The sequence below is a fragment of the Sorex fumeus genome, unplaced genomic scaffold, assembly GCF_029834395.1.
Source record: "Sorex fumeus unplaced genomic scaffold, SorFum_2.1 ptg000098l, whole genome shotgun sequence".
NCBI lineage: Eukaryota > Metazoa > Chordata > Mammalia > Eulipotyphla > Soricidae > Sorex > Sorex fumeus.
In genome coordinates this window covers 31,366,614-31,391,285 of record NW_026606155.1, presented here as the reverse complement: position 1 = coordinate 31,391,285, position 24,672 = coordinate 31,366,614, and the positions used below count along the sequence as shown (strand labels likewise).

The 24,672-nt window shown below is 39.5% G+C and overlaps 1 protein-coding gene across 2 annotated transcripts in view; it reads left to right on the top strand.

Moving 5' to 3' along the window:
• The window catches only part of SYNE2 (spectrin repeat containing nuclear envelope protein 2), a 301,999-nt gene that overhangs the window by 135,808 nt on the left and 141,519 nt on the right, over positions 1 to 24,672 (top strand). For both annotated transcript variants that reach the window (XM_056133152.1, XM_056133154.1), the window contains exons 47-54: positions 1,327 to 3,457; positions 5,216 to 5,538; positions 6,953 to 7,097; positions 8,261 to 8,479; positions 13,146 to 13,411; positions 15,004 to 15,172; positions 19,123 to 19,278; positions 23,371 to 23,511. In XM_056133152.1, the coding sequence (XP_055989127.1) occupies positions 1,327 to 3,457; positions 5,216 to 5,538; positions 6,953 to 7,097; positions 8,261 to 8,479; positions 13,146 to 13,411; positions 15,004 to 15,172; positions 19,123 to 19,278; positions 23,371 to 23,511 (3,550 nt within the window). The remainder of the gene's footprint in view (positions 1 to 1,326; positions 3,458 to 5,215; positions 5,539 to 6,952; positions 7,098 to 8,260; positions 8,480 to 13,145; positions 13,412 to 15,003; positions 15,173 to 19,122; positions 19,279 to 23,370; positions 23,512 to 24,672) is intronic.

Here is a 24,672-nt window from a genome sequence, read left to right as displayed (position 1 = left end):
AAAAAAAGCCGACGTGATGGTATAGCAGGTAGGGCATTTACATTGCACGCCACTGGCCCAGGTTCATCCCTGGCATCCCATATGGTCCCCTGAGCCATGCCAGCAGTAATTCCTGAGTGCAGAGCCAGGAGGAACCCCTGAGCATCGCTAGGTATGACCCAAAAAAACAAACAAAAAAACCCCAAAACATACAACTGTTAATTATTACCAGATTTTTTGACACTTTGAATATTAAATATGTATGTTTTAAAGGAAATTGCTAGTCTGAAAATGTTAGTAAATAGTTATACATTCATTATTTATGTGTGAATATTTTATCATTATTAAAAATATTTATTTTGGTCTGGAGACATAGTACAGCAAATAGAGTTCTTCCCTTACACACAGCCTACCTGTGTTCAATCTCCAGGATCCCATATGGTCCTCTGAGCCTTACCAGGAGTGATCCCTGAGCACAGAGCCAGGAGTAAGCTCTGAGCACCACTGGGCATAGCCCCAAAACAAAACAAACAAAATGTTTATTTTATGCATATAAAATAAATGGGGTTTACTTGTAATGATAAACATGGATCTACATACATATAGATCATGACTTCTACCACAGAGGTATATCCTGGCCCTTAGTCAGTTATATATTTTTTTTAATTTGGGAGAATCAGATAACAAAGGAGTTGGTGGTTGTGGTGTTTTTTTCTTAGAGGAACCTTTGTGCAAGTACTATTTTTTAGAGTATTTTTGCATCCATTTTGCCCTTCACTCCATTCCTTTGGTTCTGCATTTTTATAATACTCCTTTTAGCTTAAGTTTTATTTTGTTTTGTCTTTGGGTCGGTAGTGTTCCAGGGTTACTCCTGGCTCTGTGCTCAGGAACTTCTCCTGACAATGTTTGGGGGACCATATGCAGTGTCAGAAATTGAACTGGGGTCAGCAGCATGCAAGACAAAAACCTTACTCCTTGCACTATGCTAAGCCCTCTGAAATTAAAAACCACAGTGAATAAGATTCTGGATTTTATTTTAAGGACAGAATTCTCTTACAATCATCCTTCTCTTACATAAATTCAATGCATGGTTAATTTTTTTTCTTTTTGGGTCACATCCAGTGATGCACAGGGGTTACTCCTGGCTCACGCATTCAGACATTACTCTTGGAGGTGCTCAGGGGACCATATGGGATGCTGGGAATCGAACCTAGGTCGCTTGCTTGCAAGTCAAATGCCCTACCCGCTGTGCTATTGCTCCAGTCCCGCATGGTTAATTTTTAATGATGTCTAGCTATTGAGACATAGCAAATGTTAACAAGCTTCATTTGACTTCTTTTTTTCTAGAGGACCACTGGACAGTGCAGCCTATTTGGATAAAATTAAAAATCTATTGGCATCAATAGAAAAGGAGAAAGATTCTTTAAGAAAGATGCAAATTAAATGGGGAAATTTATCAGACTGTCTGAGTGACATGGATAAGAAGTTGCTGGAGAGTCAGATGAAGCAACTGGAACATGGCTGGGAACAGCTAGAAGAACTGGTAGAAAATAAGTTTTCTCAACAAGCATTGGAACATGATGAATTTGCATTTCTCATGAATAAGATCCAAGACCTTGCAATTTCTCTGCAACAGCAACAGCAGCATCTGCAGTTAAGGATGAACTTTCCAGGAGAACAGGAAGGGAACCGAGACATGGTTGCCTTGGCCACTGAACTACAAACTATCAATCATAGATTTTCAGGTTTAAAAGGGAAAGCTGAACTTCAAATGAAGAGGATTTGGGGAGAAAAAGAAAAGAAGATTTTGGAAGATGCTCTAAATAATTTGCAAAAGCAATTGGAAACATTGGGACCATTAAACATAGAAATGGGCAATCAGATCAAGGAGTGTGAAATCAGAAACAGGATAAAAGAGACTATTGTGTGGGTGGAGAAAGAACTGAGTGACCTCAATACGACCACTGCCCTTCTCCCAGATGACATTCTTTCACAGATCCAAAAGTGCAAGGTGGCGCATGACAGAGTTCTGGAAAAGCAGCAGGAGGTAGAGTCATTGGTTGAAGAGGTCAAAGATAATCTTTCTAACCTTACAGCACAAGAGAGTGATGATTTAAATAATCTCCTACAAGATTTACAAAATCAATACCAATTGCTTGTTTTAAAATCAACTCAGAGGTCACAGCAATTGGAATTTGAATTGGAAGAAAGAGGCAAATTGGTTGCAGTAATAGGGAAGGTTCATCATTCACTCCAAGGAAACGAAGCACTGGTAATTCCCAAAATGGAAGCCACCTCCACCGAGGCTGAACTTGAACACCAGTGTGTCACTTTGAGGACATCACAGAAGGAACTGCAAGAAATTGAGAATGTAATCTCAACACATCTCCAGGGACTTGCAAACATTTATAAAGATTTCAGTGTATTTGAAAAACTCTTTCTGAATGATCAGTTGAAAAATTTTAAGACAAGAGCCAACAGAACACAAAGATTTGTTCAGAATAAATGCAATGAAGTAGATTATAAAACCGATCTTTACAGAGAGTTCCATGAAAAAATCTCTGGGCTTCAGAGAGAAGTTGACAATATACAGCACAGTGAGCTGCTGCAAAAGCAAGAAATAAATTGTGATGCGAAAGATGAGCTTTACAGCCTTAGAGATCAACTCACAGGTATTCAAGCTAGTTTACTACAAGTGTTGAAGCTTAAAGAAGTGTTTGACTATTTAGGATTAAAATGGGAATGTCCCCAACTTGACCAGTTACAGTCCAAAGTATATGGGGGGAAAATGGAATTGGAAGAAAAAATTAAGCAGTTGGACACATTTGTGGCAGAACATGACAAATATCAAGGATCATTAAGGAAATTAAGAGCAATGGATTTACGAAATCGGGAAAGGGCTGAAGTGTTCCTAAAAACTCTCCAGAAAGTTCCTATGGACACTTCAACCAGAAATACTTCTCCTGAAAGCAGTCTCTCTGATGTTCAAATTTTGAATCAGAGACTTGAGAAAATCATGTGCTTGTATCAAAAAGTAATAAAGAAATTATGTGAAAATAAAGCCTTTGATGACTCACTCAAAGAGAAAGAAATGCTACAAATAAAACAGCATATAAAAGAAAATGAAGAGTTACACAGAGTTCTTCAAAATGTTATGCCAGAATGCCATCCAAAAGAAGTGGATAGAAAGAATTTTCAGGATAAATTAGAAAACTCCTTGCATGTCCTCAGTCAAATAAATTCTCAGTTACAGCAGCCTTTATTTATAAATTTGAAAATTGAGCATATTGAGAAAGAAATGGATAATTGTGAAGAATTTGAAGGAAAAGTTCAGGCAGAAATGTGTTGCATTAAAGCTATGACTGTTACTGAGAAGCAAAGTGAAGGAAATGCATCTGCAGCTAGTGATGTGGAGATAAAATTACATGACCTAGAAGATCTTCACATGCATCTTAATACCAGCCTCAGTTTGCGCAAAGTAAGTTCTTTTTTAATTAAGTGGTTGACACATCTTTGTATTTCATCTGATATTTTCTCTAGTTCATACATCTTAAGAAGTTATGGATTCTATATCAACCTGAGACAATTGTAGAGAGCAGTGGACACTCTGGTGGAGGGCATGGTGTTGGAATATTGTATACACAAAACCATGTCACTGACAGTATTGTAAACCATGGATCATGGAAGTAAAATTTAAACAAGTAAAAAAGTTATGGGTTATACAGGAAAATTCTCTGTAAGATAATAGCCATTTGAAAAATCACTGTGGACTAGTTTATAATCCCAACTCCACATCTTCATAGAGTGTTTGGAAAAAGAGAAATTTCAGACCCCAGAGATAGTACAGAGGGTAAGGCACTTACCTTGCGTGTCACTGCTTGGGCTGCAACTTTAGTTTAATCCCTGATGCTACATTTGGTCCACCAGGGGTCACTCTTGAACACAGAACCAGGAATTAGTATTATTCCCAACATCCACCCCCAACCCTTGCAGAAAAAAAGGACATTTTTTCCATCTTTATTTATATATCATTCATAGTCTCTGATCAGCTCACAATTTTTTTAGTTATTTAGAAGTAATAGGGAATGTTAAATGTGTTTGGTGTAGAGAAAAGCACTGAATAAAAACTAACATTTACTTAGGAATACATTGTCAAAAGCACCATGCTGAACTCTGCTATTAATCTGTGAGGTGAAGGCCATCATTTATTCCTCTTTACAATAAAAAAAGTTTAGATTTAGAAACATCAACGTACATCTAAGTCTTGCAGCAAAAACAGTGCCTGGACTCATATTGAGAACTGTCTAATTTGAGGGTAGGTTTAAGGACTATCAAATTAAGACCTGTGGATTTAATCTGATTTACAAGCCTGATTTGTAAATAACATTTTATTTGAACATGACATGCCTGATCCTTTATGGATTGTCTGTCTTCATGCTAGCACAGTATGGCTGAGTCGTTAGATTCCCTGAAAAGTTTCAAATTTTTAGTCTGATCCTTTAGAAGAAAAGTTTGTTGACTTCAGTGACAGAGAACTCTGACATATTATACCTGGGCTTCCTGGTAATAGAGTGATGTCAAATTTTTATATATATATTCCATTATTTTAGTTCATAATCTAATATAAAAGTTCCAAAGCAACAACAGGTATTATAAGACATGAGGGAGGGGATGTATATTTTTAATTCAGATTAGATTTTCTTAGAAAAACTTAAAGCAAATTTTCTTTATGCAAACAAAAAAATAAATTATTTTAAAATAGCAATGTAAGGGCTGGAGTGATAGCACAACGGGTAGGGCGTTTGCCTTGCACGCGGCCAACCTGGGTTTGATTCCCAGCATCCCATATGGTCCCCTGAGCACTGCCAGGAGTAACTCCTGAGTGCAGAGCCAGGAGTAACCCCTGAGCATTGCCGGGTGTGACCCAAAAAGCAAATAAATAAATAAAAAAAATAAAATACCAATGTAATATTAGCAGAGTGAAAGTGTGAGAGGGGTAACTCTCTATTTTTTTGGTCGGGGCACGGGTTGGGACCTAGCAGTGCTTGGGAAACTATGTGGTGCAGAGTTTTAATTAATTGAACTAGGGTGCCAGCAAGGGTGAATACATCTCTTCAGTCCTGAGATGGTGACTCTTATGAGTTACATATCATGAATGCACCACCAAAATTCAATATTTGACATAATCCTCCAAATTTGACCATTTTGCCACAGCATTTATTTTCCTGTTTTCCAGAATGTTTTGAATGATGCCTATGAAAATATGGCGCGCTATGATGAGGCAGTTACCAAGATGATGGAGATTATCAGTGCCCTCGAAACCACGCTTGCATCACATAGAGTTGACCCTGATCATCCAGAAGGTTCCCTGGAGAAGCCTTCCTGTCAACAGAGAGAATTGGAATCCACAATGGCAGACATCCAGGACCTCTCTGAGAAGTTGGGGGCTGTCTGCAGCCCTGAAGCTAAACTCCAACTTCAGCAAACTCTTCAAGAATTATCTTCTAAGAGCTCAGCCTTGAGAGAGGCAATCAAAGTTAAGGAAGCTGAGATAGAAAGGTATGTTCTTTCTAGAGCTAAGGTTTTACAAAAATATATAGATTTTTCTTTATTATAAACAAGACTTTTAGAAATAATTCAGAACACTGGAACATAAGGAAAAGTTTTTTAAAAATCTTAAAAGACATGTTCTTTATATTGATTTTACTTTAAGTATTGACAAATTAGAATATATATATACAAGTCTATGATATAAAGAATAATGATAAAACAAACTTTTGTAAAGACTCAAAGATAAACATTGTGACTTGAGTTTTTTTAATGAATTCTTTCAGAATACCATTACCTAATATTTTAACTTACTATGTCCTTGCCTTTCAAAATAGTTTTACTTATGTACTTATATCATGTTCTGTGACTTCAGTTTTGTCAAACTTATGAGCCTGAAGTTTATGAATGTTATTTCAATTAAATGCTAAAGCAGAGATTTTAAAACTTATTTGGCCTATTGCCCACTTTTCCAAGAGGAAAAAAAAATCCCTCAGAATTTCCTGGAAATCTACCTTTAAGTAAACCACCAGAAAGCAACCCTGCAGGTGAACTGATTACTGTTACTCCCATCTGCTCACACCTGCCACTGACCAAGATCCTCCAGGGGGCAGTATTGCCCACAAACACTGCTCTAATGAGGGTTTGTTTGTTTGTTTGTTTGTTTGTTTGTTTGTTTTTAAAAAAACCTTTGGAATAGCTTTCAGAATGACTATCCGACATCATTTTTTCAGGCAAAGCCTGACTAGCTACCCGTGAAGTATTCGATATGCCAAAAACAGTAACAATAAGTCTCACAATTTGTTGTGAGACGTTACTGGTGCCTGCTCAAGCAAATTGATGAACAATGGGAGGATGGTGTTACCTTGTGAAAAGTTTGATCACAAGTATAGGAGAAATTCTTTGTATTATATTTATATTGGAATTCTTTTAGAAAACTGCAAAAGTTGAATGAGAAAAGATAAGAACAAATTTAAGATTAGATGATTTTCTACAAGAATTGTATAAAGTTTCTTCAAGAATTTACACTTTATTAGCACTGTCGTGAATGCTTTGAAGAGTTTTATCTGCCTGTTAAAGTGCACTAAAAACTTTACACTGGGACAGAAAGTACAGTGTAAAGGAACTCTTGAATGTGGCTAACCCCCATTCAGTCCCTGAAACTGCATGTAGTCCCCTGAGAAACAAAATCGGGAGTCAGCCCTGAGCAATGCTTTGAAGTCCCAAGCCTAAATAAATAAATAAATAAATAAAAAGCTTTACCTTTACACTGATTTATGTGGGGGAGGAGGTGTCAATGAAATTTTGAAGTACATTAAAGAGCAAAAAGACAATTATATTTTTATCAAGTAGTCAGCAGTGTTCAGAATTTATTGCACTAAATAAAATTTGTCAACACAGTTTTTCTCCCCTGTTATCTCCTTAGGTGTCTACAGAATTGCAGACGTAACATAGATCTGAGAGAGAAAATGCATGCTAACCTCAGCAAAATGGAGACAGCTCTTGCGCAGTCCATGTCCCTGTTTCCAGGATCTTATAAAGAAGCATTAGAGCACTTGGAAGAGAGCAAGGTAAAAGATTTGCAGGTTTCCAGTTAGTTTACAAAAAAATTGGGGATATGAGCAAGTCGAGACAGCAGGTAATAAAATGTGGCTCTCTTAGGATCTATAGAAATCTTGAACCTGACTTGCATACACAAGAAAATGTCCCAAATCAAAAGCTAGAGAAGGGAGGAAATGAAGCAGTGGTTTGGAAGTGTTTTTAATCACTTGGGTTCGCTTAAATTCTCCCTGGAGTCTCCTGTTTCTATTGATCACTTTTTTTGTGAAGCTTTATTTTTTGTGCTAAATTGCTGGATATTGCTGGACAATATAACAGCCTTCCTGACCCCTGAAAACTGCATGACTGACTATGTTACATGCTGAGTTTTGGTTACTTTGTTCTCTGTTTACCATTTAATTCTAGTTTTTGTTTATCTTATCTGTTTTTAAACCCCTTTATACTATGTTATTAAGATTTGAATGAGAACATTCTAAATCACAGGTGATTAACATCCACCCCCTGAACAAACAAGCAGACCAAAAAAAAAAAATGGGTAAATATTGGCATGGAGATTGATATACTAAGTATTGTGCAAGTTCTTTACCTTTACTCATAGTAACATATGAGATGTATTAAAACAACAAAATTTCTCAGCACCTCCTATGATCCCCCAGGCCCTCACTGAGTGATCCCTGAGTAGCCAGGAGTAAGCCCTGGGCACAGCCAGGTGTGGCCCCAAAAAACAAAATAGTAAAATAATGTAATTAACTTTTCTTTATTACATTCTTACTGTAGAAAATTAATTTGAGGGCAATTATTTGTCTCTGAAGACCCAAATTAATATTTGGGTAATGTAGATTACTCTTATCTGACTCTCTTACACTGCCAAAAAACATAAAAAGTGGATCAAGTAATGTGTTTGGGAAAATGTAAAATTATTCCTTGTTGAAGTTTTAAACATTTTTCAGTTTTATGAAATGAAGAGACTTCATATTTTCTGTGGGTTTTTTTTTTTTTTTACTTTTTGGGTTACACCTGTCAATACAGAGGGGTTACTCTTGTACTCACGAATCACCCCTGGTGGTGCTCAGGGAACCATCTGGGATGCTGGGAATCAAACCTGGTTAGCCGTTGTGCAAGGCAAAACGCCCTACCTGCAGTGCTATTGCTCCAGTTACTTTTCTTTTTTAAGGCCCTGGTTTCCAACGTTTTGTCAACCAAGGAAGAGTTGATGAAACTCAGGCAGGTCCTCAGACCCTGGGGACCCGCGAGCACAGAGAATGATGATCCAAGTGTGCCAAGCGCAACCGAGGCGCTGTGGAAGAAATGGCTCCGCCTCCTGGAAGCAGCTCGGGAATGGGAGATGTGGTGTGAGGAACTGAAGCAGGAGTGGAAGTTTATCAACGAGGAAGTGAGTCCTTCACCTTTCACAGTCTACTTGTGTCTAAACAGATGACTTCATTACTTTTTGTTGTTGTTTTTGTTGTTGCTTTTTGGGGTCACACTCGGCGATGCACAGGGGTTACTCCTGACTCATGCACTCAGGAATTCCTCCTCACAGTGCTCCGGGGACCATATGGGATGCTGGGGATCAAACCCGGGTCTTCCGCTTGCAAGGCAAACTCCCTACCCGCTGTGCTATTGCTCCAGTCCCCATTACTTTCATTTTTTAAACATAAAAATGAGACGTTAGTCTGTGTCATTGGTATAGCTATATGCAACCTAGAATCATCTGAAGAGTTCAGGTAAAATATTCCCCAAGAAATTTTTCAGATCCTTTTTTATTCTTTGTGTGTGTTGCGGGGAGAGTATGGGAATGGGTTTGGGTTATGTCCTGACAGTGCTTAGAAGTTATTCCTGACTCTCTGTTCAGGGCACTATATGCAGTGCGAGGAATCAAACCAGGCTCAGCTGCAGGCCAGGCATGCTCCTTAAAGCCTGTAGTATCTCTCTGGCCCACTCCTTTCTATTTCATTATAGGAATGGTGCTTATGAGACTATATATTTGAAGGCATTTTCATAATAGTCTTTTCATTTTAGTGTCAAGTATGATTCTTTGTTTTTGGGCCACACCCCGATGGTGCTCAGGGCTAGTCCTGGCTCTGTGCTCAGCATTGACCTCTGGTAGTGTATAGGGGAACCAGTTGCCCCCTGGGGAGTCAGCTGGGTAGACCCCATGCAAAAGAAGTACTTTAACCCTGTACTGTTTCTCTGGCCCTCAGTTTTACTCTCACTTAAAAAAGTGACTACTTGTTCATTGAGTTTAGTGCTGGTAAGTTAAAACCCTTAAGAAACAACTCTCGCAGTGCCAGAGAGACAGCATAGGAGGTGAGTTACATGCCTTGCATGTAACTGTAGTGGCCCCAGACCTGTTTTGCATCCCTTGTACCACATATGGCCCACTGAGCATAGATGGGGGTTACTCTGGAACACAGAGCTACAAAGTAGCCCCTGAGGACTACTGTTTGGGACCCAAATTCAATATAAAACAAAAATAACTGTCTCATGTTATACTAAAACTTAAATGGTAATAAAGCATACTAAATCACTAATTTTGAAATCACTACAATTGCTAACTATAGAATTACTGAAATTGCTAAGTCTGGGCCTGAAAATATGATGTCTGATAGTCATTCTGAAAGCTATTCCAAAGGAGATTTGTAAAACTTAAATGGTAAAACTTAAATGGTAATAAAGCATACTAAATAATTTTGAAATCACTACAATTGCTAACTATAGAATTACTGAAATTGCTAAGTCTGGGCCTGAAAATATGATGTCTGATAGTCATTCTGAAAGCTATTCCAAAGGAGATTTGTATATTAATCATAGACATTAGCATAACTACATTTCAGGACTTATATATCATCTATTTGGGGAAAAGAACCTTTAATGATAAGAAATAGCCCTAGGATATTCCTTAATCTCTCTAAAGGACTGGGTATAAATGAAGTACAACTCAGAGCATTAAATGAAAGTCTTGGGCTGTAGTGATAGTTGAGTGGGTTGGGCGCTTTCCTTACACACTGTCCACCAGGGTCGATCCCCATAAATTCATTTGATCCCCTGAGCCCTACCAGAAGTGATTCCCAAGTACAGAGCCAGGAATAAACCCTGAATACAGCTACCTGTGGCCTGAAAACAAAAAAATGAAACAAGAAAAGGAAAGTCACGGCCATGCCCTTAGGCTTTGCTTGACTGGAGAGGGAGGTGGGGGAGTTGGAAGTGGGAGGGGGAAGAGGAGGGTCACAGTGTATGCAAAAGTCACCTGAGGATCTTGTGCACTCTAGCCAGCTTCATCAGTGACTGCATAAATTGTACCACTCCTACATCTTCCTGCTTCTCTCTCTTTGGAATTACTCATGCAGGAAAATGGGCCGCATCAAATCTTTTACTTTCCTCTTTAAAAATAAGTAAATGGACTGAAGAGTTAGTAACTGAGTAGGGAACTTGCCTTGCCTGAAGCCCATCCTAATTTGATCTCAGGAATCCCAAATAGTTCTCCAAGTCCTGCCAGGAGTGATTCCTGAGCACAGAGTCAGGAATAAGCTCTGAGCATTGCAGGGTTTGGCACCCCCTTACCCACAAATCCTAAAATAATAATATAAATAAATAATCTCTACTTAGTTCAAAATTCTTACTAAGGACGTTGTTTGGTGACGGGTCACATCCCTCACATCTGAGAGGTCTGTGTTCACTCCTTTTCACCAGAGAGAGAGGAAGTGAGGGAAGGGAGAGAGAGAGAGAGAGGGGGGGGGGGGGGGAGAGAGAGAGAGAGAATCAGAGGTAACATAAAGGTAGTGTTGGAGACAGGAAGCAGTAATATTATTGTAACTGTTTTAACCACATTATCTAAACTATAATAAAAAACTAATTAATTTAAAGAGTTCCAACCATTTAGGTCCTCAAGCATGGAACCTACCCCGAAGTATTGACTTATTCCACTTCTCTCTTAAGTAAATTCAGTGGAAATTTTGTTCCCTTTAAATGCACATTTGGGATAAGTGATGGGGGATTGATTAGTAAATGTCCTTTCAATGTTAAATGCTTAGGAGCTTTCTGAATCCACTTCTAGCATAGTTGCTAATGTCTAGTTCTTTCCCCTCTGTCATTGAATTCCTTTGGTTGAATTCTTCAGTGAACTCTTCACCCACAAAGCACCTGGATCCTCGCACATCCAGGAAAATCCCCCAGGCAGCACAGAGACTCTTCTAGAAGAGGGAATATGTGATCCTTGTGGCTGCTGTTTTACTGTCTTTGCCCTTTTGGGCATAAAGTTTGTTGGGTTTTAACAATTGCAATAGTATTTAGGTTTAAGAGGATAGAAAATACAGATTCCAAAACTGAATCGTACACAGAGACCAGTCTATACCTTGTAATCTAGTACTTGCTCACACAGCTGGATTCTAAGATCCAAACAGACATCTTTTTTTTTGTTTGTATTTTTTTGGAGCCACACCTGGCAATACCCAGGGGTTACTCCTGGCTTGACACTCAGAAATTACTCCTGGTGACGTTTAGGGAACTATATGGGATGCCAAGAATTGAACCCAGGTGGGCCACATGCAAGGCAAGCACCCTACCCACTATATGATCTCTCCAGCTTGAAATTAGATATTTTATTCCCTGATACAGAACTTCTAATTCTCCAGGTTTCCTCCATCATTGTCAGCATTCTGAAAAGGTTTTGTTTGTTTATTTTTTTGTCACACCTGGTAATGCTCAGGGGTTACTCCTGGCTCTGAACTCAGGAATTACTCCTGACAGTGCTCAGGGGAACCACATACAATGTCTGGCATAAAACCCCTGTTGGGTGTGTGCAAAGCAAAAGCCCTACCCGCTATACTATCGCTCCAACTCCCAATTATCAGCATTCTGATGAATGATTCTGAGCAGTATTCCCAGTGGAGTACACATTGGGATCAGTGGTTCTGAGCAGTTTTCCCAGTAGTCTACATTGTCTCCTAAATCCAGTACATCCATCCAGTACTTTTTCTTGACGATAGAAGCACAAGATGATCTTCATCTTAACTGGGTCCTAAAATACTAGTTGATACTGGCACATAGAAACTTTATTTCCTATACTCTTCCATGTCTTCCTGGGCACTCAGTGAACAGGTCCTTGTTCACTATTTCAGTTAGCATGATATCACAAGTATCGTTGGCTGGCATGCTGGTCGGAAAGATGCAAGATGCTTGACTTAGTTTGAATATAGAGCAGAAGATTTAACAAGACTCTAGCAGAGTGTGGTGGAAATATAGAAGGACAGCTGAGTGGGGAGACGAGATTAGAGTAGGGGCATGGGAGGATATTTTCCATATCTTTATTCTGAGTCCAGGATTAGTAGGATTCCAGTTTCCAGCTATGTGGTGTATTAAGTAATTTCCTGGGTTCTGGATAGAGCAGTGATTGACATAGATACATAGTTAGTTCAGTGACGGGGTGGTTTTCCTGTTGGCAGATATCAGGGTACTCAGAACTCACTGATCTTCCTTTTGGGGCATATTAGCATCAGAAGGGAAAGAAATGAAATTTGCAGGGGAAATGTTCATATCAAAGAGTTGCCCAAATTCTTGTAATTAATGGTGCTTCTCATTCACTGTTATATGTTTATCTAGAGAGAAATACTGTTTAATTCAGCTAACATCAGAAGGAGAAATACATTACGAAGATATTCCACAGCATGTTATGCCAAGATATTTCCTTCCACTCACAATGATAATTGTTCGCATCAGTCACTTACCACCATGATCAATAGCAGGGAACTATGGGAGTCAACTAGTAGAGGATATTCCCAACTTGAGAAATATCATATTTGCTTTGAACTAGGATATGGTATTAGAAACCCTTCGAAAGAGCCTCTATACATAAATGATGGCTGCAGAGTCTCTTTCTGATCCATGGACATTCAAGGGTACATTTTACTTATTATAATTTGTATGTGTGTGTTCTAGAGATCAAACCCAGGTCTCAGGCAGGCAAGGCATGTGCTTCACTTCTGAGCCACATCTCTGGAGCTCTCCCTTCTTTTTTTTTTTTTTTTACTGATCTTAGCTCTCTTTTTCAATTGAATTAGATCGAACGAGAAGCAATTATTTTAGATAATCTTCAAGAGGAGCTCCCTGAAATTTCCAAAACAAAAGAGATGGCTACCACCGAGGAACTCTCTGAGCTGCAAGACTGTTTATGTCAGTATGAAGAGAATGTAGAGACACAGCAGCTGTTACTGACACTACTTCTCCAGCGAATAAAGAGCATCCACAATACTCCTGAAAATTTAGGCACTCTGGAAACTGTCCCATCATTTAAAGAGATTGCATCTATGCAAGAACGAAGCCACAGGTAAGATATGTGAGAAACTCTTAAGGAAATGTGCTTGACAACTCAGTCTGAAAGTTTTCAATTTTTAGAATATAAAAATATTATAAATTAATGACAGATGATATTAAACAATTGAGTTGAGCCAGCACTGGTAGGTGTAAAAAGGGATTGGAAAGCTTAATGATGGTAATTATAATAAGTACTCATTTCTCAGCCTGTTTCACTAAGAGGACTATGATTTTGGGGGGGTTATTTTTTTAATTTAGTAATGTATTTTTATTATAGGAACTGTAGAGAACATGTAAACTTCTAAAGCTTAATATAAAACCCACTATTAATCTTACTGCCCAGCAGCAGTCACTTTTGGTTGTGATCATGATATTTAATGTTTTGTATGTGACCGAATCATTTCACCATACCATACCTTTTTCAATATTTTTTAAAAATATAGTTGTATAGAAGTTTATCATGTTCAAATTCCAGATTTTATTCACCAGGCACCTTAGATGGAACCTTTAAATTATCTGTACTTTTATACTTTTATATGAACACTTTAGTGAATTCTTTTTTAAAAGGAAGGAGTCTCTAAAGTGATATACAAGGGGCCCAGGGGCCCTCCTAGAGCTTCTCAGTCAGTCAGGGTAACAGCTCAACTCAAAGGCTGAGGATGCAGTGCTGCTCAGCCCTGAGGTGCTGGAGATTATCTAGGTCACCTCAGAGGTGCTGTCAGGCCTTCAGGGTTGTATTTGATGATGCTTGAGGCTCCATGCAGTGGCAGGGATCTAATTTGGGCAGCAGCATGCAAGGCATACACCTCAACTCCTATCTCTCTATCCCCATGTAGTGAATGTTTGTATGCAGAATTTCTATCTGTGTCGTGATTAATTCATTGAGAAACATGCCAAGAAATAGATTCCTTGAGCCCAAGTTTGCAATCAATTTATGACTAGAGAAGTGTATCAAATAGCTCTCAGAAATGCTTTTACCCACTTCAATTACTCTACTAATACGGTGGCTACATCTGCAGCAAATGGAGTCAACTGAGTATGTCAAGTCTAGTATGGCCATTTGTTCTCTGCAGCCCACCCATAACTCCATACATAGTGCTACATTATAATTGGTTGAATTCAAGCGTTATCTAAAATAAAAACAGAGGTAGAAATTAAAATGTAAGTGCGCAAAGAAAATATTTTAGGGTGGAAAGCATCTGAAGTGATATTTTGTGATCGAATCTGATATAGGTTTTGGAGCAATAGCACAGCAGGCAGGGTGTTTGCCTTGCACGCGGCCAACCTGGGTTCGATTCCTCCGTCCCTCTCGGAGCGTCTGGCAAGCTACTGAGAGTATCCCACCCGCATGGCAGGACCTGGCAAGCTCCCTGTGGCGTATTCGATATGCCAAAAACAGTAACAAGTCTCACAATGGAGATGTTACTGGATCCGGCTGGAGCAAATCCATGAACAACCGGAGGAGGACAGTGCTACAGTGATATAAATTATAAAAAGCAGATAGTTTTCTGGGAAAAAGGTCTTGTGAGCCATGTAGACATTAATTATTAGAATAAAACTATTTCACAGAACAGGGTAAATTTTTATTTTGTTGCTACATTTTAGACTTTTGCAGAAAGCTCAAAATAATAAGGAATTGATAGAGAATGAAGTGCAAGAAAGGCATTCCTTCACAAAAGGAATTATTACTTTGAAGAAGTTATTTCAACAGACTGCAACTTCGTTGCAAAACTTGCAGTTACAAGACCACCCAGAAAAGAAAGATCAGCTTGAGGTAAGTGAGGAATGAACCAGTGAAGGTGCTGCTATAGATTCACCATAATGAGACCAGAGTCCATAGATCAGAGGTAACTGGGTAAGTGGAGCAAGGGTGTAAGAGTATGGAAAGCACATGCAAAGGCCCTAAGGTACAAGAGGCACAGAGTCATAAGAGATCACGGGAGTGAGTTTGGAGAGCAGAGAGCAGAGTTGAGCTTAGGTCATGGGGTGGGCCACACTGGACTCCAGCAACCTGTTTCAAGTATGTTATTGATTAGGGACTTCAGCCAACTCTTTTTTTAATTGTTGCTGGATTTATTAAACTACATTGACTGTCAAATATATTAAATATATTACAGTCCTACATTGTGCATGACATAATCTGTCCTGGGAGTGAAGTCAGGGTGAGAAGGCAAAGCCTGTGGACTCTATAAGCAGGAGCAGGGTGTCTCATGCTTTGCACAAACACTGGTCATTGAGAGGAACAGGTCAGCCAGTTATCCAGGGACTCTGAGCATTTGAAGTTCATCGCCGCCCCTCCGTGAGTGGGACTGGAGTGGGACCAGGGCTGGGTGCTCAGGCAGATACAAGGGAAAGATGTCTTCTCCAATTCAGCCAGCTCTTGAGTAACATGTTCCACTACATGCTTTTTAGAAAGATACAATACATATAATGCCGGTTACTGTTTTTATGCATAATATTTCTGATATCAAATTGTACATGCGTGATTTTCCTTATACACCAACCTATCCTCCAACACTCTGGTATCCCATAATTTCATTTCATTCTGCCACTAACTCCCCAGACATAGCATGAACTCCACAGGTCAAGGACTAACCCCAACAAGGCCAACCTTACTTCCTGTCCCATCATTGGTCCAGATCTTCCCCTACTTAGGACTGCCAGGCTATAAATCTCCTTCCTTAGGTTCAGTAGTTTGCTGTATTGGCCACAGGACTCAGGTAAGTGCTTTACCAACCTTTGCTGATTTGTTGGAGGACATGCCTCAGAAACAGATGGGGATGGAACGCAGGCCTACGTGGCTTGTCTATCCTGCCACTCTCCCAAACCTCCCATGTCCGCCAGTTCAGAAACTTGCCAAATCATTACCGGAAGGTTTCTATGGGATGTTCCATTCTGTGACTATGATCGATGAAATCACTGACCATTTGCAAGTACCTCAAATCAGCTAAGTTCCTCTGGATCCAGTTCTTATTCTGAAATTACTAAAGATCCCCACCCCCCCCAACCAAGAGTTAGGTATGGCTTAAAAATCATGTTACTGAATATCAAAGATGCTTTTCTCACTCCTATCCCTCAGGAACTTCAAGGATTTTATTTCTGTGCCAGGAACTAGGGACAAAGCAAATAAATGCATTTATTCTGTCACAGGAGCTATGCCCATGTTAAGGGATATTTGCAAACTCATCTCTTCTCCCCCCACCCTTGAATTATTTTTTTTATCACAGGTAATGGGGGGAAATTGTATTTGATATCACTGTATCACTGTCATCCAATTGTTCATCGATTCACTTGAGCAGGAGCCAGTAACGTCTTCATTTGTCCCAGCCTTGAGATTTTAGAAGCCTCTCCTTACTCGTCTTTCCCGACACTGCCATATTGGAGGTTTTTTTCAGGGTCAGGGGAATGAGACCCATTATTGTTACTGTTTTTGTCATATCGAATATGCCACGGGTAGCTTGCCAGGCTCTGCCATGTGGGCAGGATACTCTTGGTAGCTTGCCGGGCTCTCCTAGAGGCACATATATATATATATATTTGATATATATTGTTATTTTTTTTAAGTTAAAATAGGATTTGTTTGGAAGATTTGAGGAGGGGAGAGAGGGAAAGAGAGTGAACAGGGGGGATGGAAGGGGAGAGAGGGAGAGAGAAAGAGAGAGAGAGAGAGAGAGAGAGAGAGAGAGAGAGAGAGAGAGAAGAGAGAGAGAGAACATGCTCAAGACATAAAGTGGACTTCTCCAGAGTGCTGAGCAAGCCCCAGTACACATCCGAGCATTAGGCATGAAGGTTTGAAAGCACACATCTCAAGAGGGGAGATGTGGGTAATTCATGTGCTCGAGCACCCTATGCACTTGGCAACAACACCTGGGCATAGACGTACATCTGCGTTATGCTTGTTAATTTAAAACTTGCTCTTCTTAATCAGACCTTTGCATTTTTAATGTTGAAAAACCAAAGTTACGAGGGAGTGGCTCAGGGAGATTTTTGAAAGCTTGCTCCCCAAATCTGTGCTCCCCCTATTCCCGGAACCATGTGACCTCCAAGCTGTGGCTTCTGGGGCCTGAGCAGCAATGTGTGGCAGCCCAGCACTGAACAGTCAGGTTGATTAAGTAAAACCCCCATGTGGGCCCAGGGCCCTCTGAGCATTGCTTGAGAGCCTTCCTCTCACCAAAAAAAGAAAAGAGAGAGAGAGAGAGAGAGAAGGGGGGGCAGAGGCAGAGAGGAAAGAGAAAGAAAGAAAGAAAGAAAGAAAGAAAGAAAGAAAGAAAGAAAGAAAGAAAGAGAGAAAAGGAGACAAAAGGAGACAGAGAGAAAGAAGAAAAGTGCCTGCCATAGAGGCAGACAGGGTGTGGGGGGACGGGGGGGGGGGGACAGGAGGTTGGAGGATGGTAGGAGGGAAATGGGGGAACACTGGTGGTGGGAAACATACACTGATAGAGGGATGGGTGTTGGGTAGAAAGAGAGAGAGAAAGAGAGAGGGGGAAGGGAGGGAGGGAGGAAAGAAGGAAGGAAGGAAGGAAGGAAGGAAGGAAGGAAGGAAGGAAGGAAGGAAGGAAGGAAGGAAGGAAAAAAAAGAAGGAAGGAAGAAGAAAGAAAGGAAGGAAGGAAGGAAGGAAGGAAGGAAGGAAGGAAGGAAGGAAGGAAGAAAAAGAAGGAAGGAAGAAGAAAGGAAGGAAGGAAGGAAGGAAGGAAGGAAGGAAGGAAGGAAGGAAGGAAGGAAGGGAGGGAGGGAAGAAAGGAGGGAAGAAAGAAAACAAGATTTTTTCTTCCACTGAAACAGTTCCTCATGGAAAACCTGAGTCTGGGACTCAGTCTAGATGAAACTCATGACATTTAACCTCAGACGCTGCCTGTGTCTCCATGGCATTGCTCTTTAACCTCCTCTCTCCACTGGGTCTCTGCTGAGAGTCAGGAAACCAGTGACAAGTCATGAAGCCATTCAAATTTCTGGTCATCCTATGGACTAGTAATTTGATCCATTAACACAAATAATGGTAATGAGTGGCGACTGTAAAAAACAAAACAAACCCAGCAAAGCCACGGTCAAGTCAAGAAGTATTTTTCCACTTGATCTTTGGGAAACTTTCCCAAACAAATGAGTTTCTCCTTTATAATTAGTGCAAGCGAGGTAGATCAGATTTTGTTTCTAGGCCACAACCAATAGGCTATTTGTTCAGGTTTCTTTTATCTCCTAAAACCCACATTCTTTGCATGGAACTGTAACCCTACTTTGTGAGAGAAGCTGAGCTCTACCCGGCTGTCTAATTACATGAAAGCAGACACTTGTGCCTCAAGCTTGGGGCTTTTAGTGACCTTGAATCATTGTGATGATGATGTAGAAAGAAGTAGAAATGGCAACAAGTTAATAACAAAAAGCAAAACTTCTTTGAAACTTTTTGCTACTTGCAGCTTTCTAGATAAAGACTGCCACCAAGATACAGTTAAGTGCTAGAGGTACTTTGAAAGCACATGTTGTAATGTTCTTTTTAGAACAATGGTTTGACACTGTGAAGAGATATCAAGTTTAATTCTTACAAATTAGAAAGCATCATCTGACCAACCAGAGTATCTTTCTGGTTTAATCTTCTTGTATCAATAGTGAGGTTTGTCATGCAAAGTAGGCTCATTTAAATCATAAGGATGGGCTGGAAAGCAGCATTCATTTTTTGAGTTAAATTTTTTCTCATCCTGTGAGTAATGAAACTCTCCTCATGCTTTTAGGAGCTTCAAAGTGTTTTCAAGAAAGGAAAACTGACTTTTGAGGATATTATGGAAAAACTGCGAATCAAGTATTCTGAAATGTACACCATAGTCCCTGCAGAGATCGAATCCCAGGTGGAAGAATGCAGAAAATCTTTAGAAGACCTAGACGAGAAGGTAATAATGCTTGTACTAGTGTTACTTTTTATGGAGTTGAATGACTTTAAAGAAGAAACTGTTTTATTGTTATGTTTTCATTTGCCCTGCTTTCAGCTCTGACTGTTTATGATGAAGTGATGGTTTTGAGTATTGAATAAGATGAAATTGTTGTAAAGAAATGACATATTAACAGAATTAGTCTATTTTTGGTGGTAAAGATACTTAATCTTTTTTTGCATTAGAGTAATGCATTTTATTTATTTTTCAGAATTTAGTCACTTTTAATATTTAAACATGAGTAATATTTTGCTTTAAAGTATATTCCTTGTAAACATTTTGAACTTGCAGCCCACAACAATCACAATAGAAATTTCACAACTCTCTAAGAATAATACCTACCACTCCGTGTCTTTCTAATGATAATAGTAATAGAATACTCACAGAGCATATGTAGGCAAAGATTTCTACCTGAATCTCCTGGTTGAAAAAGTGAGGTGTTTCATAGTATTATTGAAGACCTAGTAACTTGTAAGACAGTTTTACTGGATTGTTGAAAAGCAGCCCAAATGCAGTAGAATAATAAAATTCTATGTGATCTAGCACCATTTTGTATTGCTTTTTGAATCCTAGAAGATTTCTAACTAATTAAATAACATCAATATTAAACACATACCAAAAACTCAAAATTAAATTTTCCTAAAACTAAATGACACTTTTAGGAAAATCTAAACTGTATAAATAACATATAAACTCCTACTAGAGAGATAGGTGCTTGCGTTCTATAACAAATCATTTAACGGGAAAGAAAATCTCAAGGATCGTATAGTTGTTGTTGTTTGTTTCTCCCTTGTACCACAATTGGTGGTGCTGGAGGACCCTGGGGACCATTTGTGACAGAGAAGGAGCTTTCCACATACCAGACTCCACCCCTCTGAAGATTCCCCGAGCGGCAATCCATGTACTATTAATTTTAAGAGAATGCCAAATGTTTTGAGAGTCACTGAATGTTATTCTTGTTATTACTTTATGTGAGAATCCCCAACAATATAAATACTCAAAAGTGAGTCTTTAAAATTTAAAATTGAATATTTCAACTTGTAATCAATTTATATTTTTAAAACAGACATTACAACTGATTTTTTATTAAGGTATAGACAACAGATACTTCTGCATAATTCAAATGGTTGCTTACTTTCCTAATTTATATTCATAAATGTTATACATTACTGCCATGAGAATAAATACTCATTTCAGCAGAAAGTGCATTTCTTAACCATTTGCTATATAACAGTTAAGAGCTAATACAGGAGGGGCTGGAGCGATAGCACAGCAGCCAACCCGGGTTTGATTCCCAGCATCCCATGTGGTCCCCCCAGCACCACCAGGAGTAATTCCTGAGTGCATTAGCCAGGAGTAACCCCTGTGTATCTCCAGATGTGACCCAAAAAGTGAAAAAAAAATAGTCAACACAGGAGCCTAGAGGTGGTACAGCAGGTGGAGCACTTGACTTGCTTGCTGCTGACCCAAGTTTGATCTCTGGCACCACATAGGTACCACCCAAGAGCCTGCCAGGAGTGATCCCTGAGTACAGAGCCAGGAGTAAGCCCTGAGCACCACTGAGTCACCCCAAAACGACAAAAGTAAAAACAAAAACTAAAAAGCTAATATAGGAACTTTAGAGACAGTACAGGGGTTAAGGCACTTGTCTTGCATGCTGCCAATCCAGGTACAATTCCTTGCACCAACATATGGTACCCTGGACTCTCCCAGGTCCACTCTGAGCACAAAACAAGTAATAAACTGTGATCACCACCAACTGTGGCCCCAAAGCCAAAAAATTAAGCTAAAAAAGAGATTTAAAAATGTTAAGCTACAGTTATTAAATACTGAATCAATTTTTCTCTAAAATTCTTGACTGTGGTATGATTTTGAAATAAAAACAATGTATAAAGGTGTTGATAACGTGCTGTTGAGTAAAGAACTCCCAAATTTGGGGCTGGAGAGACGGTATGAAGTGGGTAGGTTATTTGCCTTGCATGCAGCCAACTCAAGTTCAATCCCCAACATCCATATAGTCCCCTAAGCAATACCTGGAGTGATTCCTGAGTGCAGTGCCAAGAGTAACCCCTGAACATTACTGGGTATGACCCCCTGTCCCCCATAAAAGAAAGAATTCTGGAATCTGGTGACTTGGGGCTTTTCAGTCATTCAGGTACCCAATCTTTCATTTCTGTACCTGTGTTCTTTCCAAGCTGGAAGGTTTTCTTCTCACTAATCCTATCATTACAGATTTGGTGGTTTCTTTATTTTCTGTTTTATTACTCAATATTTATTTGCTAATTATTTGTGTTTTAATTTTTCTTTCTAGATATGGTGGTTTTGGGTTTTATTTTGGTTTTGGGATCATGTTGGCTGTGCTCACAGCTTACTCCTGGTGTTATTTTCAAGGATTACTCCTGGCAGGGCTCAGGGAACCATATGGAGTGCTGGGGATCAAACTCAAGTCAGCAATGTTCAAGGGAAATGCATGACCCACTCTACTCCAGCCCCTAGATAGTCGTTTTATTATTTTTTATTTTTTATTTTTTTGCTTTTTGGGTCACACCCGTCAATGCACAGGGGTTACTCCTGGCTCTGCACTCAGGAGTTACTCCTGGCGGTGCTCAGGGGACCATATGGGATGCTGGGAATCGAACCCGGGTCAGCCGCGTGCAAGGCAAACACCCTACCCGCTGTGCTATCTCTCCAGCCCCTAGATAGTCATTTTAAAAGAGAATTAAACTGGGATTATGGCTCTGTAAGTAGAGCGCTTGGGTTGCCTGTGGGAGATCTTGGGTTTGATCCTCAGCATGCGGGGAAGGGAGAGAGTGAGAGAGAGAGACAGAGAGACAGAGACAGACAGAGAAAATTAAAAGAATTATATGAGAGCATGAAATATTGCTTGGTTATTTAGTGGCTGCTCAAAGAAAGCCTTATCACATAACTTTTAAAAAAAGAACACCAACTGAATGTTTGAAAAGCAACACATTCAGCATCTGTTTATCTTTACAAACACGTGTTATTTTCTTAAGACATTCTTTCAGGACTGGAGAGATAGCACTGCTGAATGTGGCCTAAAAACAACCCAAAAAATTTCAGATAAAAAAATTACAATGTTCAGTAGCTAGATATATAATTGCTGAGAAAGCACACTAGATACAGTCACCAAAAAAAAAAAAAAAACCTAAGTTTTGGGAAATCTTAAGAAGTAGGTAGTTTGGGGACTGGAGAGTCACTTGCCTTGCATGTGGCTCACCTGGGTTTGATCCCCAGCTTCCCATATGGTCCCTTGAGCCAACTAGGATTAAATTCTGAGCACAGAACCAGGGGTAGCCCCTAAGAATCTCCAAATTTGGCCCCTAAGCATCAACAACAAAAATGAAGTAGCTAGTTGTAGGGGCTGGAGTGATAGTATAGTTGACAAGGCTCTTGCCTTGCATGTGGCTGGCTGAGGTTCAGTCCCCAGCATTATATGTGATCCTTTGAACCCCTACAGGAGTGATCCCTAAGCACACCAGGTAGACCCCAAAAAAAGGCAAACACAAGGAAACAGTTTTAGAAAATATTTACCTAAGTGAATATTAAGCTGGAAATTTTATATATGTATATGTATATGCATTTAATAGCTTGAGAATAACTTTGGATTTGTTGAAAACTGATCTTTACATAGAATTTTGTCATAAAATGAAGAGACTCTAATAATGTACCTCCCAGGAATTCTTTTGTTTCATTTGCTCCAAGTGTACAGTTTCAGTCTACCTTGTAGTTTTGCCAAACACATTGCATGTGGGCAAGACATACTGGGGATTATATCCAATAGATTTTTGTTTGCTGAATTTCTTCTTGTAGATTGGATTTAAAAGGTCAGGTCGGTACAGCCACTTTTTCCTAAGTTTCTGATCTACCCTCTCATGAAGACATTAGCTATTAATGGTTTGAAAATTTTCCTTTTGCCCTTAAAATTTTTTCTAAGTAAAATTTCATAGCAGAGTGATGACTCTTTTTGTCTTATAAACTCTTTTTGAGGAAAACATATCTAAACCAGGTGTGTCATACTCCCTATGTTAACAGATCAGCAATGAAGTCTTGAAAAGCTCACCATCATTTGCAATGAGCAGAAAAATTAGTGAAGTTAACAATGGACTTCATAATGTTGAAAAGATGTTGCAGCAGAAAAGCAAAAATATTGAGAAAGCTCAAGAAATCCAAAAGGTAACATACATCCTAACATCCTTCTTTAACTTGGTCTTTGGTATTTGCCCAGTGTCAGACATCATAGAGTATGTTGAGATCCTGGACCACATCCAGCCCCCCACTCCTCCCCTAGCCCCCCTTGTTCTGTACTGAGAGCATCATTGCAGAGAAGGTGGAGAAGGGAGCATTTGCTAGCTTGCATGATGGAGCACATACTTAACACATGTGAGACTCAGAGTCCCAGCCTCGAGCACTGTCAGTGGCCCTATAAAAATGATAATGATGATTGTTTTAGGTGGGAGGGAATATGCCCATACTTATAGAGCCTATGATTATGAATTAGATTTTTCTCAAGTAAAGACATGTTTGCTTGTGTATCTCAGTGTCTTACAATCACCTGTATAGTCAGTGTCGGTTGGGGAAGGAGGGGTGTGACACCCGGCAGTGCATGGAGGCCATATGAGGTGCCAGGCCTCAAATTCAGGCCAGTTGAGTGCAAAGAAATTCATTAGCCCCTGTACTATAACTCTGACCTAAAAATAAGGATCTTGGGAGACGGATACAAAAATGTTTCAATAGCATACATATATTCACATTGATAACTTTTCTTTAAGTGTTTCAATGGAACATAAAAGAAAATAGAATTTCTGAGTTGATCTGCCTTGTAAAATGTCTCAGGAAACAAAGTTTTAGCTAAAATTGTACATAAACATGATGGTTTTTTCTCTTAATACCCAAGGAAAGCCTTCTAATCTAAATTCCAATTTCCATTTTGAGCAGATATTCCAGTATTACTGGTTACTTTAAAAATTGGGTCAGATTTAAAAAAAAATGGGTCAGATTATAGTTCAACATTGGATAAATCTTGGACTATTCACCTCTGCCCTGGTTTTTCCTTCCCTTTATTGACATCGTGATGGGGGGAGGCAGAAAGGGGGGATAGTCACACGCATCCCTGGCTGTGGTGTTTGCACATTTTGCTGTGGTTCTAACCAAGGATTAAAGGTCTTTAGTTGTGTTGTTTACACACATTCTGATTGTAGTGCTCAGCGGGGGCTGAATTTCTTTGTTGTGGTACTTGCATATCTTTTACTTGTGCTTACCAAAGGTTGCAGCCCTTCACTTGTGGTGCTCACATTCATTTGACTATGGTGCAGCTGGAACTTGTTCATGGCACTG